Source organism: Coturnix japonica, chromosome Z (assembly GCF_001577835.2).
Source record: "Coturnix japonica isolate 7356 chromosome Z, Coturnix japonica 2.1, whole genome shotgun sequence".
NCBI classification, from domain to species: Eukaryota; Metazoa; Chordata; class Aves; order Galliformes; family Phasianidae; genus Coturnix; species Coturnix japonica.
The window spans coordinates 48,440,286-48,457,681 of record NC_029547.1 but is presented as its reverse complement, the minus strand read 5'-3'; the positions used below and the strand labels follow the sequence as shown (position 1 = coordinate 48,457,681).

General features: G+C 45.1%; 2 protein-coding genes and 1 long non-coding RNA gene across 6 annotated transcripts in view; 2 read left to right on the top strand and 1 right to left on the bottom strand.

Moving 5' to 3' along the window:
- Window positions 1–4,977, top strand: part of PSD3 (pleckstrin and Sec7 domain containing 3) — a 138,773-nt gene extending 133,796 nt beyond the window's left edge. Inside the window, exons 17-18 of one of the 3 annotated variants that reach the window (XR_004305693.1) lie at window positions 3,454–3,602; window positions 3,765–4,977. Coding sequence is in view for 1 of the 3 variants with exons in the window: in XM_032441494.1 (XP_032297385.1) it covers window positions 3,454–3,480 (27 nt within the window). In the remaining 2 variants the exon portion in view is untranslated. Of the gene's footprint in view, window positions 1–3,453 lie in introns of all 3 variants that reach the window. The other 2 variants (XR_004305692.1, XM_032441494.1) reach the window with 2 other exon arrangements.
- LOC107306436 lies at window positions 47–8,746 on the bottom strand. Its single transcript, XR_001552118.2, has 2 exons — window positions 8,554–8,746; window positions 47–1,988 (listed from the first exon to the last, which is right to left on the bottom strand). It is a non-coding gene; the product is annotated as an uncharacterized LOC107306436 (long non-coding RNA).
- An 8,044-nt stretch (window positions 8,747–16,790) lies between these two features.
- Window positions 16,791–17,396, top strand: part of LPL (lipoprotein lipase) — a 17,068-nt gene continuing 16,462 nt past the window's right edge. Inside the window, exon 1 of one of the 2 annotated variants that reach the window (XM_015849636.2) lies at window positions 16,791–17,078. In XM_015849636.2, the coding sequence (XP_015705122.1) occupies window positions 17,012–17,078 (67 nt within the window). In that variant the 5' untranslated portion in view covers window positions 16,791–17,011. The remainder of the gene's footprint in view (window positions 17,079–17,396) is intronic. The other variant, XM_015849637.1, reaches the window with a different exon arrangement.

Below are 17,396 nucleotides of genomic sequence, written 5' to 3'. Positions count from 1 at the left end.
ACAGCCAAGTAAACCATGCTGCAGCAGGTTGATTATTTCTTTTGTATTTTTTTTTTTTCCTTTCCCCTAGCAGTTAGGAAATCTCACTCCTCTACTTGTGATGGTCTTGGCTGCAAATTTCACAGGACAGGTTGACCTGGGCTATCCAGTTCCTCTGACTGAGAGTGTCCTCTAGGGAGCACGAATCAGTAGCAGAGGCACAAAACACACTGTGTCTTCTCCTTGAACTTGGCTGTGGCCCTGCTCTGCTGTTGGCAGCCCTTTCCCAACCAAGATCTTAGTATTGCAGGGTATGTCATCACTGGTATGATATACACTTGCTAGGACAGAATTAGCCCTGAAATGGCCAAGAGCTGGGAATGGTTCAGGTGCCTGAGTGAGGAGCTGCTGGTGAATGCGGAGATCCCAGCCTGAAGGTGAACCACTGAAACACAGGCACAGAACTTCCAGGAGCGTTTCAGCCTCTATTAGAAAACCTGGTTGGTTTTGCTGGCTCTATAATAGGAAGGAGTTCAAGAGAAAAGGGAAAAAAGAGGACACTTTCCTTGCTCATGCTTTATGTGGCTGTGTTCAGAGAACTATTGCTGAATGATGTAAAAATAACTTTTTTTGAAAGAAAATGACAATATTTTGTCTTTTATAGTGTAAATGACAAGTGAAACCAAGGATTTAGTACCAAAACTAATCATCTGTCCAGTAGCTTTTGGGAGACTTTGGATTCTGTCACAGACAGAGTTGCAGCATGTTACTTTCCAGATATGAAAGGCCACAGAAAAGAGTGATGCAAAGCCTCTGGAAGGTGGTAGTGATGAAGGGGCTTAATACTTTCTTTCATAAAGGAGATAAGTTGTGTAAGCAAGTTTTGGGCTGTTTGTTTCTAATTATCTATACTGCCTACCAAACACCAGAAGCAGCAGGAGAAAAACAGGATATAAAGCTCCATGGGACTGTGCTTGGTACCGGAAAGCTAGAAAAACAACCCACGAGTACAAGAGGGCATAAAATGACATACTGTTTTAACACTTTCTGCATGTGCCCCTGAAACACTGTGTGACAACTGGACTAGTAGTCAATGAATATCTCTTCATTAACAAGGAGATGTAACAATAGCCTGGTCAGAACATGCTGTGGACAGAGTGGCTGTGTGTTTCCTTGCAGATCCAGTCATTGAATCCCAGTGCTCCTCTATTTATAGAGCAAGCACTAGTGTCAAACTGAGGTGTGCCAGATGCTCATTGTGCTAGGCTGGAACTTGCAGGTGCCATCTAAAAGCAGAATCCAGCTTTCTAGGCATGTCCCAAGCATGTAGCAAAGACAATTTTCAGCCTGCATGAAGCCCACTGTTCCTTGGGCACAAAAACAGCCACCCGACACCCAGAGTCCCATCAGACCACTCTTGAAGCATGTTTAAATTGGATTTCTGTGCTTTCTCCTTCAGTTAGAGAGAGTACTTCAAAGATCACGTCATTTATTGGTTAGAAACAGCCATCACTGTGTTTGGCAAGGAACTGTATGCTTTAGAGCCATGTGAGAGCACATAGTATATGCCAGTGATAGCTCTTCTAGAAAAACAAATTGGCCAGGATCCTCAGATGAATTGCTGCAGGCTTCGGTGTGTCTTCTGTATCATCTGGCAAAGACCCAAGGGAGTAAACTGATGCACAGCAAGGTGTTCAGGCTCCTCTCAGGGTGTCTGCAGTAACAAAATGAGATTACAAGATCTTTTAACCATGCTGGCCTTTAGTCCAGCTAGCTGACAGTGTGCAAGGGTGTACTTTGGGTGTAGTTTCAATTTGGGGTCCATTCCATGCCTTCTTTTCTTTTTCTACGAATTTCATCGTAAAATCTTTATAGTACTTATTTAGAACTGTATAATCATGTTTCAGGTCTAGGTATTATAATTTCTTTAACAGCTCACCGCAGGTAGGTATTGACCCCCAGACCAGGTCTGTTCCTGCCTGTAGACTTGAAATGTTCATTCCTGCAGCCTGCATGGGAAGAAACAAGATAAAATTACTCTAGATATCTTTAGAAACTCATTATTGAGTGTGGTGCCTGAGCTGAAGGTAGGAATATGGATTACTTGATTTAAGATAGGGATTTCTTGCTCCAGGTATGTGTTAAGACTTCAGCTATGATTTATCTCCAGTGTAATAAGTTGTCTATGGCAAGAGGGAAGAGCTTGGTGTCTGAGAGAGCACTACAGGTTAAAGGCATTGATCACCCCCACTGGAATAAGTTCTCCTGCAGCAAGTGACCTTTTCTGAGGCCAAATTGTATTAAGAAATATTTCTGAACTTCTTAGCTTGCATTTAATTTCAGCAAATAATGAAGAAAATTTAAAATAGCAGTATGTTTCATAATTTGTGTAATACTGTCTTTTTCCTAACTGTACACTAGGGATGAATGGTAGAAGTTTATGTCCTATTGCATAATTAACCAATTCATGCAGATCTTTCCTGATTTTTCATGAGTTTGGATACTTTTGCAGCACAATGATGGGCTTCTCCTTGGAGATTTTTGTTCCTTCTTTTGCATTTCACTGCTTATGATAGAGACTTAAGGAAATAACCCAGACTTCCTTACCTTTAACTTTCTATTTCTTTTCAGTAGCTCCCAAGAGACTTGCTCCTTATCTTTCTGATAAAATGATGTATGTAAGATCTTCCAGATTTGTGTATATTTTTAACTTTCAGGTTTTTATACCCAACTCAGAACATGAAGGAACATCAATAGTTTTCATGCAGACAGCTCTCTCTTGAATGGCTTGTTGTCTGTCTCTTGTACTGCCTAATTGCACTGAGTTCTTCCAGAATGGTTAATGAATTTGGGTGGCCACTTTAGCACCAGTATGGATGTCAAATGATTAGATAATGGAATCATAGAATCATTTGACTTGGAAGGAACTGTTGGTGGTCATCTAGTCCAGCTGCCCAGGAAGGACACCTACAGACAGACCAGGTTGCTGGAAGACTGACCCTGAATGTCTCCAAGGATGAGGCATCCACCACCTATTCTGGGCAACCAATGCCAATGCTTCACTATCCTCATCATAGAAGTCTATCTTTCTTATGTGTAACCTAAATCTCCTCTCTTTTAGTTTGCAACCATTTCCCCTTATCCTATCACATCAGGCTCAGATAGAGTCTATTCTTTCTTATAGTCACATTTAGATACTGAATGGCTGTAATTATATCTCTTTGGAGCCTTTTCTTCTCCAGGTTCCAGATCTTCTAAGAAAGTCTGAAATCTCTGGCAGTGGCATGAGATGTGAGTCTTGACATTCTTATTCAGGCAGCATGAAGCAAGGCTACTTTTTGAGTGGGATCAGGAATGAAATCTGCTTTGTTCTCTTGTTCATCAGATCCTGGGTGTCATCCAAATAAAATGACTGGAACTTTCCTCTGACCAAATTTAATGATCAGATCTTACAGCTTGTGTTTGACTTTCTAGGCGCTGAATTGCATCCTTGGGGGATAAGGAGCAAGGGAAAAAATGTAACAAGAGCCAAAAGTTGGTGGTATGGACTTGAGTGTATGGAAGAACACCACACCATCATCTTTCTCCCAGTTGACTCACTCAAGAGTTACATGGCTGAACATGTGAGTAGGAAGAACTGCAATGCTGGCTTTCTGCCATGACACTCTCCTCTGGGGACTGAAGGGGATTAAAGTGAGTACTGCTCCATTACCAAGGGGGACAGTGAGCATACAACTGTTCAATAAATGATACAAAACCATTTTTTTCCTGCTTGTTTCTCTCAGGTTTCCCTGTGTGCTGGGTCTTCAGTGATCTGAAGTCTTACTTATAAATGTGATGTGATCCATTTTGTATACGCCCAAAAGCTAATTGTGAGCTGGATCAGAGCATTTCTGCATAAAGACTTAGTTCACACTGGAGGCTTTACTCGAAATCCACAATAAGTTTTCACAGTGAAGGTATCACATTATCAAATTCACCTCCAGCATAAGACCCCTTTCCATTTATATTTTCACATGGGGAGCTAAATATATATACTTCATACAATCAGAATGCACAAGCCCAAGTAAGGAAATAAAAGTCTTCAAAGGTAGCGAGGACACGCTGCATATGCATTCAAGGAGTAATTTTTGCAATGAGATATTTTCAGATCTTGGTGTCGATATTAACCTTGCATCAAATACCTTCCCCAAATCTGTACTAACCTCCAGTTTAACTGTAAACAGAAGGTATTTGCAGGTTGTAGAAAACACTCTGCTGTGAATCCTGAGTTGCATTTAGCAATCATTTGTCTAGAGTGGTTGCAAAGCAAGATCAGTTCATGCAATTTCAGCTGTGTGCTCCCTCCAGAGGATTGTGTCAGACAGGAAAGGCCTGTAACTTTTAAAAAGGTCATGGCTGGTCTCCCATGGGGCTTAGATTGCCCTTCTCCATCCTTGGGGAATATATTAATTTTCCAATGGGTTTGTGTGGTTGTAGGGAGAGAAAGGATGGTGTAAGTTCTTGGAACAAAACATGAGACTGGGATTTAAGCAAGTTTGAGGCTAGAGGGGAATAGGCCTGAATAGGACTCCTCTTGGGTTGTTAAGCACTGATTTATTGAGATGATTTACCCAAGTGCAAGGACCCTTAAGCTCAAGTTTGATTTCAGTGGGGTGAAAGAGAAAGCTGTGTTTTGAAAACAAGACAGAAAACTGATCAACACAAGAAAAAGATTTAGGAAAGAGGTGCATTCATGCAACTGAAAACTATATGAGGACTGCTGAAAGAAGGGACTTGTCACATGAGACTTTATTGATAGAAATGTACTACCACTATCTACTTCAACTCTACAAATGTCTTTGAAGGTGGGTAGTGGAGTGAGAATGAATAGCAGGAAAAAAAATTAGGAACCAGTCAGAAAAATAAATCAATATGTGGATCATACAGTTTATATAATTGTGTTCTCAGTGGGATTTTGAACATAATTAAGAAATAAAGTATTTTCATGAAAACACTCTATTTTCTTGTTCTACTTTCATCCCAAATGTTTTGAAAGGCCAGAAGAAGTTATAACAGAATAAGTCAGTAAACTGATTCTGCTTGAATTCATGTCCGGTAAGTGGGAGGCCTCCTTCATGCTGTCCTTCCATGAACTGCGCAAACTGCAAGGATTACCTGACATGGAAAGTAGCAAACCTCCACAGGATTCTGGGGCTTTTTTGCTAAGTTTTTGGGGCTCTAGAATTACTGGAACTTCAGAGTGTGATTTTCTGACACTTCTTCTAAGGGCTGATGTTTAAGCTCTGGACCATTGAATAAATTCTGAATAGCAGTGCACCAGTGGTTGGACCGGGCCAGGCCTCTGTCCCTCTGGCTCCAGATTTTGCCTCAATAACAGGTGCTGAAGGGAAGGCTGACAGATACACTAATCTGTGTGACTAAAACTAGTAAGCTGATTGACACAGAAATACTCGCCTTCAGCCTTTGTCTACAGCATTCATCAGCTGTTAGGCACTGTGCATGGTTCCCTAACACTGTGTCTTCCTCCATGTCTGTCCAAGAAAATTTTGTGCTCAGTTTTGGGTTACAAAACTCCTCCTCTAAGCTGCTACCTTTTTTCCTTCCCCCCCTTCCTGGGGTGACCCAGCTTACAGAGCTTTTGGAAATTTATCTTTTGCAATACACGTTGTAACCATCAGATGACAGGTGGCAAGGTAATACATCATGGCTGTAAGACTCTTTCTATATACTGGCATCCAACAATGGTAAAAGTTTTGAGGATGGGGATTTCTCACTGAGCAACAGGGAGTGCAGTAGCAAGGGTAACTAAGCGTAAATACACACACTGACATATTTCAGCTGGCCCCAGGAAGGAAATTAATACTGTCCCCTGCTTAAGTCAATCAGTGCTCCCAGCCCTGTGCCTTAATAAGACCAAGGTCTGCTGTGGTGTTCTGCTGGCAAGAATGAGACAGTTCCTTCCCAGACTCCATTGGGATGCACAGTAGCTCTCCCCTTTGAGGAGGTACCCGGTTTTGTTTCCACGTGCATCAGCTCTTTATCACAGAAATAGGATCATCTTTTCAGGAGAAAGGCCATCTAATAGAAGGTCTTGTTTCACTGTAAAGAAACCTTACCCTTCACTGCCAGCTATTGTGAAGTTACTAGCCGGTGGTTAGAGTTGATTTACAGCATTTAGTCTGCAATTCCAGGAAAAAATACCTTTCCAGCCGGAACAAATCCAACAATTATACAGATGTCAAATTACAAAAAGTCATCTGCATTCTTCATGCACTTATATTTTCCGATTTTCCCTTCCTCCCTCCACCCCCCCAAAGGTTTTCAGATATATGCTGTTATTATAAAGCTTTGGGAATTACTTCTTGGGGACGGAAGTGTTTCATTTTGGACAAAACTCAACATTTGAAAATGTTATGGATTTTTTTTTTCCTGCAGAAAATAAAAGAAAAAAAGAACATTGGTAATAGAAACTAGCAGTGCAGAGGCAGATATTCAAAATGTCTGGGAAAAAAAAGACTGAATACATAATATACACACAGATCTGTTCTTGCCTCTCTTAATAGGAAAATTGGACAATTAACCACTTTTTGTTCTATTGTGTTGCAAGGTAAATCGGGAAGGCTCATCCTGCAGCATTCACTCATAGCATGATTCACACATCTCTACACACTGGTTTGAATGCAGATATACCAGTGGGGGCAAATCCAAAAGCAGCAGCCCTGACATGTCCTGCCTGCTACAGGCCCCAGATGTCTGGAACCACATCTTATTAACACTGTTTGTCGTACTGAGCTTCACTGCAAAAGTACAACTTAACTTTTGCAGGGTTTCTAAATGTGCAGAACAAGATGTATGGATGTGAGTTATCTTTAACAGTGATTCTTTTCTGCCAGATCAGTCAGGCCAGCATGTTTGTAGAGTACTCCTCTGGCTAGTACTGTTCCAGCAAAAGCAAAGGAGATGTTACGTGTCTTGCTCTGCCAGCTGGACCACATTTATAGCTGCTTAGCACCTCAGAGACTGGCATTCATGTGAAGTACAGAACAGCTGAACCTGTCTTTGTGGCTTTACATGGGATATTTCAATGTAGTTGTATGCAGAAAGAGATTTAGCGCAGCGAAAAAGCTTGCAGCTGATATACCTGCCAGAGGCAAACACAGCTGCTCAATAAAACCAGTGTCAGTACTCAGATTTGTATTCAAGAGTTGCATGGCTTTTCTACATTTTGAGAACAAATTTGAAATGAGATGCCAAAATGAAAATTTTTAAAAGGCAGCATTTTGCTTTAAAAATATAAAACCGAAAAGTTTTGATTGAAATATTGTTTAATCTTCAGCAATTTAGCTAATTCAGCATAAAACTGCAAAATATTGTGTTTGAGTTATAATGTGAGTTTTCAAAGCCAAGAATTACTTAAGTTGAAAATACTTTGCTGAGCTTTACTTCTGCCTCCAAAGAGAAGCCTGCAGCTGTTTCGCCATGAATTATCCATGGAGCACTGACTCCTTCCTTTGGCATGCCTAATCAGCCCCAAATTTGCCTTATCCCATTAGCTTTGTTTGCTCTGTTGTCTGTCTCTGCTTTATCTTGGTATGGAATAAAGGTGACAGCCTAGCTCAGAACAGGGCAGTGACTGTCCTCTTCAATTGCCTGCAAAACAACTCACAGTATGGTTCTCCCTTCTGACCGGAGTCCTCTAATGTCCTGAAAACACAAAGAAAGAATTTATTTAGCTCTCCCCTGTGTAAGAAAAATACTTAAGTAGGAACCGTTTTTTTCCATGACCACAGGTGGAACTTCCTTTGAGGCTGGTTCTCTCCTTTACAAAGCTTTCCACTTTTCATGCTGTTAAGGAAAAGAAATCCATCGGCCAAAACAACAACAAAGAAAACAAACCTGCTCCACCAAGACAAGAAACTACATCACTGAGATATGAGCTGCTGAAAGAGTAGCAGAGTGGCTTTTCACCAGCTTGAAGGCAAATATAAATAAACAACAGTACAATAATTGCTCAGTAAGTTTGATTGTATGCTGACAATCAAGAGAAAACATGGGGCAGCTTGTGAACTGGTCATCAACCCCAAGAGAGGTGGAAGCTCTTGGGAATTAGAGTGAGTCTTGTGGAAGCAGGTAGTTTATTTAAGACCTCTCTCTAGTCCTGCGATTACTCAGGACTCACAGCTTGCATTACAGAAGAGTAAATGTTTAGCCCTCATGGCCACAGAGAAGAGTCTGACAAGGAGAAGGTTAAACCTCAAAAACCAGAAGGTAAATAAGAAATGTCTCACCGTTTGTCTTTTGAAACAAAGCAAAGAAAGCCCAGCAGTTTTTAAACTAGGCTGAGTAGCATTCATTTTTCTGCTGCATGTATTTCCTCAGCTTCTGCTGCCTGTTCAGCCCTGTACCTCAACCACAGCATTTACAGAAAACCACAAGTTTAAAAAACGTGTGTGCAATTGTATGACCTCACTTCTGCAGGTGGTGGAACAGGTACATGTGTAGGCTTATACGGAGCTGCCTCAAAGGGCACAATCATCCCATTCCTGCTCTGCAGGAGCAGCAACTACTCACATTTTCTATGGTGACACTTAGGAGAGGTTTAGATGGCTTTTATAAGATCCGAATTCAAGATCACACACTTCAGTCAGAGCTACTGCCACAGAGTCCCACATTTCATCTTGCAGGGTGCCTATCCACAATGCAGTCAAGCACATCCAAAAGTAGCCCATGAATGGTGAATGCAGATGTTCTCAGAAAACTCCACTGCTGCTCAAAATAGTCTGAGCTCACAGAAGAGACAGGAACTGCCTTTTGCATGACAGCCTGTGCTTACAGCCTGTGTGGAGGAATGCTGCTCGGCCTGGGCTGGAGACAAGCAGGGCAGCCAGGAGTGAGACCAGGACAGTACATGTCCTAGGAACTTCTCTGGATGATTTCATTTTCTTAAGAATTATAGGTCAAAAAGTTTTCCCGTAATGGTCTTACACGGGAAAACCTGGAACCCCTAGTTCTTGCTGTAACACAAAATAATCCTTAAGGATATATATGACTTTGAGCATCATGACCCCAGAATATTTGAAGTTTACTTAACAACAAAGGAACAGATACGCCTTTAAAAAGCCACCTCCCTACAGTTCTCATGGCATCAGAAGTATTGGAAACCAAATTCACATGTCCCTAATTATTTAACTGGGATTCTTAGGATTCCCGCAGGATAAGTAATTTGAAACAACCCACAGAGCTATTTTGCCTGTTTCCTCTGGCAAATTTATGTCATAGTTTGGTTAGTTACAATGTTATCAGCTGCCTGGAGAAACAGGCTATGCTAATACCACTATTACCTAATTCATGCCTGGAGTCTGATCCTCTGGAGATTTCTAAGACTTTTATTGGCTCTTTGAATGGCCTCTTTATACCTTTAAACACAGGAACATTTACTGAGGTAGCTGCTATACTAAGTAAACAGGAAGGTTTATAAGAATAGCCTTTTTTTTTTGTTGGCATCATTCCAGCCACACAACTGCAAACTTGTTCACAAACACACAAGATGGCTTTCTTCACCGCTAGATGTAAAAACAAATATTCCCCCCATGGACCTCATGAAAACATTGGGTGATATGAATGGGAAGGAGATAAGGGATCCATTGGAGCCTGAAACAAGTGGCACCTGAGGGAGACAAAGAGTAAACAATTTTCTTGCTTTCCATTACCTGCACAGTGTCCCTCTGGCCTTACACACTTTGGACTGTGCCATGCCTCCTAGCCGAAGGATATCTCAGCTCTGTGTCTCCTTCTGTCCTGTACAGAACATAGGAGCAGGCCACTTTGAACATTTTCCTTGGCTTCCTGCTCCCTGCAGAGCCCTGACACAAGGCCTCAACATCTGCAGAGGACAACTGCTGCCCAGATGTGGTGTCACCACCAGCAGTTTCCCTGCAGCAACATCGGGGTCTTCCTGCTTTCTTCTACAGCTTCAGGGATGCACTGGGCACAGCAGGAATGAGCTGGGAGGAAGATGGTGTTGGAGAACTTAAAAAAACCTGAATGTCCATCTGCTCCATGTGACTGCCTAGTGAAAAGATCTGTACTACCTTGATGAGGCCTGACTGTGTTTTCTGTTTCAGAGGCTGCCCTCATGCAGAGCAGGTGCCCCTTGACTCCAGTGGGAGCTGGGACATGCCTCCTCTCTGTCTTCAGTGACATGCATGTGACTTTTGCATTAAAAATGCCAGACTGAGCACTCTAGGGCTTTAAAATCAGGCAAAAGGTCCCCTGCATTAGTGGTTGCCTTGAGCACATGACAGTGCTGGCCTCACCCAATGCCCTGATGGAAAGATGAGGTACTTCCCTCAGTGGCTCTCAGTGAAAGGAAAATATCCATTTCCAACTTGGAGAGCCTGTCTACAGTGTCTAACGGCCTCCACAACAGAAGCAGGTCTGCCATGTCTCCAGTCCCTCTCACAGTTCACATAGTGATCAGGGTTGTTGAAAGAGTGGTGGGATATTGTCACTACAGCTCCTGCCCCTCCTCTCTCCTCCTACTCTGGCTTGTTTATATTCTCTTCTGGTTGTCATGTCCTACTTTTGTCGGGAAAGTTACTTTTGCGTCTGGGGTGGGGGCCATAGCAAGTAAGCGTTCCTACAAAGTGTCAGAATGCTTGTGAGGACAGTGAAGTTACATGAAAAAAGAAGTAGATGGAAATAACAATTCTATGATTCTATTGTTTTTTTTTTTCACATGTGACAAATAGGATAGACCAGAGAAAGAAATTTTACAGTGCATTTGCAAACTTGGCCAAGCTTCATTGACCTAAATCTTGTGGAATAGATAAGTGGATGGGGAGGTGGGCTGAAAACTGGCTGACTGGCTGAGCTTAAAGCAGTGTGTTTGGCAGTGCAGAGTCTGGCTGGAGAGCTGTATTTAGTACTGTTCCCCAGGGCTCAGTGCTGTGCCCACTCTTGTTCAACATCTTCATCAATGACCTTGATGAGGGTATAGTGTCCACCCCATCAAGTCTGTTGATAATAAAAAGCTGGGAGGAATGGTCGACACACCAGAAGGCTGTGCTGCCCTTCAGTGAGACCTGGACAGCCTGGAGTGCTGTGCAGAGAGGAACCAAATGAGGTTTAACAAGAACAAGTGTAGATTCTTGAACCTAGGGAGGAAAACACTGATACACTGCATGTATCAGGAGAGGTGGGGGGCTGACCTGCTGAAGAGGAACTCAGAGGGAGGGACCGAGGTGTCCTGGTGGACAACAGGTTGGCCATGAGCCAGCTGTGTACCCTGGTGGCCAAGAAGGCCAAAGGGATCCTGGGGTGCATTAAAAACAGTGTGTCCAGCAGGTCAAGGGAGGTGATTCTCCCCCTCTACTCTGCCCTGGTGAGTCCTCACCTGGGCTCCCCAGTACAAACAAGACAGGGATCTCCTGGAAAGAGTCCAGTGGATAGCCATGAAGATGATAAAGGGCCTGGAGCACCTCTCTTATGAGGAAAGGCTGAGCAACATGAGTTTGTTCAGCCTTGAGAAAAGAAGACTGAGAGAGGATTTGATCCAGGTCTATAAATATCTAATGCGTGGGAGGCAAAGGGAGAAGGCCATACTCTTTTCAGTGGTGTGTGGCAATAGGACAAGGGGAAATGGCCACAAACCAAAGCATAGGAAGTTCCACTCAGATGAGTGTAAGAACTTCTTCACATTGAGGGTGATGGAGCACTGGAACAGGCTGCCCACGGAGGTTCTGGAGTCTCCTCTGGAGACATTCAAGAGCTGCCTGGGCACCTTATTTGTGCAACATGGTCTAGGGGGCCTTCATGGGCAGGGGGGTTTGGCCTTGATCTCTAGAGGCCCCTTCCAGCCCCTACAGTTCTGTGATTCTGTGTGATTCTGTGACTTTGAATCACTGAACAGGAGCTGGAGAGAGAGATACTCAGCCTCTTGCCTCTCCTGCTCTGCACTTCAGTCTTGGGGATGATCTCAAATTAACTTCTCCCCTTTCCTTGGCATAATCTAGTTGCCTATCTGATACCGAACAGAGGAACTGGGAACCAACATCAGAATCTTAAGTCTACATTAAGCTAGCTATGTACAAATCCTGCAGGAAAAGTGGGGAGGGTACATGTACACATGGATGTGTCCACTTATGCACGTGAAGAAGAATAAACTCCTGTAATTTTGGTCATGGAACCGAGGCACGTGAAACCTAGGAGCACAAAATCATTGCAAGATCCCTCAACAGTCCCTGGTGGTGCACCATGAGCGTGTCTTGACTGCAGGCAGGCTGACCTGTCCTGGGAGAGCACAGCCTTCTCTCCATGAGCACTTGGATTGGGTGTCCACATCAGCAGCACTGGGCCAGGAGGGAGATTTTACACAGAAGTTGCGAAAGCCCAGAGCAGCAATGCTAGCTCAGCCTAAACTTTAAATGAAAATTAAAAACAAAACCCCTTTGGGATGAGATGGAAATGTCAACCCAAGGAGGAATCTGCTCTGAGTACGTCGCAAGCGACCGGAGGAGATACAAGCTGGAATCCAGCCTTGGCTGCACCACACACCATCTGTCAGCGTTGCAGAGCAAAGTAAAGGGGAATCAGAAAGTGAGCGATTATCCTATCCCTCACTGGGGAGCCCAGAGGCCAGAAAAGTGGCTTGTCTTCCCTGGTACATTTCTTGAGACAGAAACAACACGCACACTTTCCCACGCTGGCTTCGCCATGCATTCCGCCTCAGCCTCATTGCTGTCCCCACGGCAAGCAGGACGCAGACTGCCAGGCTGGGGCCCAAGCAGAGGGTTCTGTTCCCATGATTAGAGAATGGGCTTAGCTAATGGCATGAAAGAAGCAGGGGAGGATGAAGGCTGCCCAGCAGGCACCTCACTGCCAGGGTGTGGGCCCTGTCCCTGCACCACCATGCCCAAGTGTTGCAGTGATGGAGCAGTGCCACCCAGACATGAGCTCTCCCTTCTCCTTCTCCCCCCTGCCCTCACACATTTGCGTAACCTTGCAGAAGTTTCAGACAACGTCATCTTTACCCTACTGCAGGCAGGGCTAGGAGCTGTGTGAGGGGCAGCGAGGGGCTCAGCCTGCAGCCAATGAGTGTGAAGCAGAACTGTCCTCCCCTGCCCGCCACCCCAAGCAGGCTACAGGAATGTATCTCCCCTGGCATTGCATTTTGAAAGATGCGTCTGGCCAGACAGCACGTTGGCTTTGGCAGGCACTGCTTGCAGCGTGGTAATTAATTAAAGTGTAGTTGAGAAAATAGCAGCACAGGCCCACGGCACAGGCTGTGCTGGAGCCCAGGTCTTTCCGTGCAAGCATGTGGCAGGGCAGCCTGCGTTCTGAAATGAAAATCAGAGAGTGGGGCAAAGAGGAATGAAGCCCTGTGCTAATCAGTTAGCCAGGACCTTGTCTGCAAGATAAGGCTACATGGGAAGGGAGCAGCAAGCCATAACACAGACCTAGAAAGGGCAAGAGAGTGAAGAACACTAAAGATTGTTTAGCATTTTCCTTCTCCTATTGCATGTGGGACACTGGAGACTGAAGGAGCAGTTGCCCACGGGCTGGGGAGAGCCATTTCTTACCCTCAAGCCATGTTTTTATTGAGGTGGCTGGCTTTCACAAGAAGAGCCCTTCAGAAATACCTCTTGTTATCTCTGAACAAACTTTGAGCAGGTGGGAAGGCTTCCTTGATGATGAACTTACTGGAGGAGAAATCATACGAAAAATTACTCTGACTCTGAATTTAATTTCCGTTTTCCTCTTCCACGTGAGGAAAACTTAAATATTCATAGGGTGAAAACAAAGATCTCCTGCCTACTTGCAGCTCCTCACAAGTAGTACAACAGAGCAAGGCTTTTGCTTGCTCCTAGGGATATAATGCTTGTTGGATGACCTCTTGTCCCAAGCTATCTACCCATGTGAGGAGAACCTACAGCAGCACAGGAATGTTCACAGTCATGGTGTCTCTCTCTCTCACACACACAAAGGCTTTTGCCTTGTGTTTCAAACTCCCTTAGGTCTGGTAGAAATAAGTGCTGGGGTTGATTCTTCCCTTACTTGCTGCTGTGTGAGGCAGTGAATTTGTTTGAGGTCTAACCCAACTGCACCACACAACCCAGCCTGCTCACATTGCATGGCAGACCCATGTGGGCTTGTTCTGAGTCTAACCTTGCACATGGTCTGTGGGTGCAAGCACCAGTCCAGTTATGCAACTCCCATCTCTCTGCCTCCACACTCCCCACCCGTCCCTATTGGAAATAATGTATTTTAGTTCTGTTACCTTCCACTTACTTCAGCATTCCCAAGAATAATACATCAGGCTCTGATTCACAGATCAAGTTTAGCTTTCCCTACAGGATTTACCGAGGAAGCAAAACTCACAGCTGTTGGCTGCACTGAAGCACATTGAGTTGATGCTACAATTCTCCTTCACAGTCTGGCCATGACCATCTGCAAGGAATGAGTACTTCATATATGCTGGGAGAAATGTTATGTCAGAGCAGTGCAACTGCATGGCAGTCAGGCACATCCTGCCCTCACGAAGGCCCATTATTTCAGATTATTTTGCAGCTGTGTTTACAACAGACTTAGGCAACTTGTTCAAGATCTGAGAAAACTGATTTGCCCCCCTCCCACCCTGCCTCTTCTCTTTCATCACATCAAAATTTGCTTTTAATGTTTTGTTTGCAATTTTTTTTTTTTTTTTTTTTTTTTTTTTTTTTTTTTTTTTAGGTGGAGACTTTGCATAACACTTTCAAGATCATGTCTTAAAATAAGGCATGGCCATGAGAAGGAACAAAAAATAAAATAAAATAAAATTATGCAAACTGGCATTTCCACTGTAACAATTAGATCTTACTCCAAGAAGCCCTCAGATTTGCTGCCAGCCCTTGGCTATTGATAGGATCCACTGTCTGGGTGGGAATGAAGTTTTGACTACAGCCTGCAGATTTGCAGAGGCTGTGGGAGTCAGCAGTGCCCCTGGGCTGGCCTGCCAGGCATTGGCAGAGCTCTTTCCTACCTCATCCCACCTGCCACTAACACTGCATCAGATGTCTTCTCACCACTGTGTTGCAACTTACTATTTTTCCTGCAGTAGCCATTGGCATAACTGTGAAGGATGGGAGGGACAGCCTTCATGCCCTGTTTTGCTCCAGTGGCTTGGAAGTATCACCTGTGACTATGGTGGCCTGACAGCCTGTGTTATGGAGTCTTATTTTACATTGTTCTCATCATTTGCTAAATGTTGGCTGCAGGGAGTGGAATTTTCTAGGAAGGATGTCTGAACCTGGATGGAGCCAGGTTGATTTGTAGGGGGGAAATTACACTATAGAGCTTCAACTAAATTAAATCAATAGAAAACACATTGTTTAGATCACAGTTGGAAAGAAACAAAAAAAGACATGAGAAAATGCTTGCCATTGTTTTGATGAGAGAGTCGCAACCACTGGTCAGAGGATATGCTCAACACTTAACTCAAGCAGTGAGCACACACTGTGCTTCTCCTGCACCCCCCTCTGGTCTCTCTCCTCGCCCCCAACCCCTGGTTCCCAGCCCATCTCCTGTGCTGCTCTATGCCCTGCACCCAGCTCATCTTGGCTGGAAGAAAGTCTCAATTGCACCTTTGTCAAATTCTTCCAGAGCCTTTTGGATATAAAAAGCTGCATTCTGGAAGGCATCATCGAATCATAGAATCATTAAGGCTGGAAATGACCTCTAAGACCACCAAATCCCCTCCATGCCAACTAACTACATCCCTCAGTGCCACATCCACCTGGTTCTTGAACACCTACACAGACAGTGACCTCATCACCTCCATGGGCAGCCTGTGCCGCTGCTTCAACACTCTTTCAGAGAAGTTCTTCCTCACACCCAACCTGAGATGCACACTTGCACTGGGATCTTATTGGTCTTTTATCAGATTACAATTTGCAGAGGTGGCCCAGCTCTGCTCTGCCTGAGCCACCTCCTGTTGAACAGCTGTGCCCACGGGGACCAGGTGTGTTTTAATTTCCACTCTGAAAAGCCGCTGCCCTTGAAGTGAATGGCGTTTGCAGCATGTTGTCAAAACCAAGGAGTCCTCCTTCCCCCCCTATACTGAAAGCACTTTGTGAAGCCAAGCCTTTGACAACGCAATGCAGTGAAACAAAAGCAAGGCTCGTTACTAATTTAATATTTCTCTGTTACATTTCCTTGCATAACTGATCCTTCACCCTGTGCAGCAGCAAAAAGTAACTGCTGGTGAACTGCTGGCAGAGGGGCACGGAGAGCTGAAAAGCTAGGAAAGGCAACTCTGCATTTCTGAGGAGTACACATGGCAACCTCCAGCAACATGCACTCCGAGCTTGCACCCCCTTGGTTGCTGACAAAACAAAGCACTGGCAAAAGCTTTCCAAGCGAGCAGCAAAAGGTGCTTTACAAGCAGAGATCAGCTGCTTCTTGGTACAACAGCACAGGAAAGAGGGAAAGTAGCGTTCGGGGCTCGGGGAACCAGGACGGTGAACACAGGGGAAGGCGGGCTGCGAGTCTCAGCTCAGCGGGACACCGAGGGGCAAAGAGAGGGGGCAGAGCGCCCACTCCGAGAGCTCACGGCCGGCGAGGGAGCCGCACCCGCTGACGCAGCTGGCGGCTCCCAGCCGTGCCCGTGGCCGTGCGGGGGCGCGAGGGTCGCGGGGCCCCGCGGGAGCGGCCCGTCCCTCTCCCCCGCTGCCTGTGCCCGGGACAGCGGTAACCACGCCTCGTGGTGTGCGCCAATGGGTGTGGGGGCTCATTTGCATATTTGCATATTGGCGGGGACTTAAGGGGCCGGGAGAAAGCGGTGGCAGTGGGGGTGGTTTGCTTTAGGGTTTTAGAGGGGGTGGCTGTTGCTTTGGGTTCTTCCCGGAGCGTCTCAGTTCTACTTCGTGTTTGTTTTGTTTTTTAATTTAGAGTCGTGTTTTTTTAGACTTATTCTATTTTTGTTATTGTTTGCTTTTAACTCACCCCCACCACACACACGCTGAAACTTTTCTGCACGGAACGAGGACGCGAGATGGGGAAGACGGTGCTGCTGGCCGTGCTCTGTCTGTGCCTTCACGGGGCCGCCGGATCGGATCCTGGTGAGTGCCGGCTCGGAGCGGGACGGGGCGGGCGGTCCCCGGTGGAGCGGCAGCGTGCACGGGGCGGGGCGGAAAGCTGCAGGGGTGTGTGGGGCTCCTTCTCCTCCTTGGATGCTCTTGGGTGTGTGTGGTGAGGGGAGCCCGTGGGGCGGTGGGTGCAGCACCCAGTCCTGTTAGTTCGTGGAGTGGGCTTGGAGAGTCCCGCTAGGGAAGTCCTGGGGTGGTTCGGGCGTTTGGGATCTGCTTTTTTTTTTTTTTTTTTTTTTCCTAAAAGTGTTTATTCATAAGATCAAGTTGGACAGATCTTTAGTTTGATCT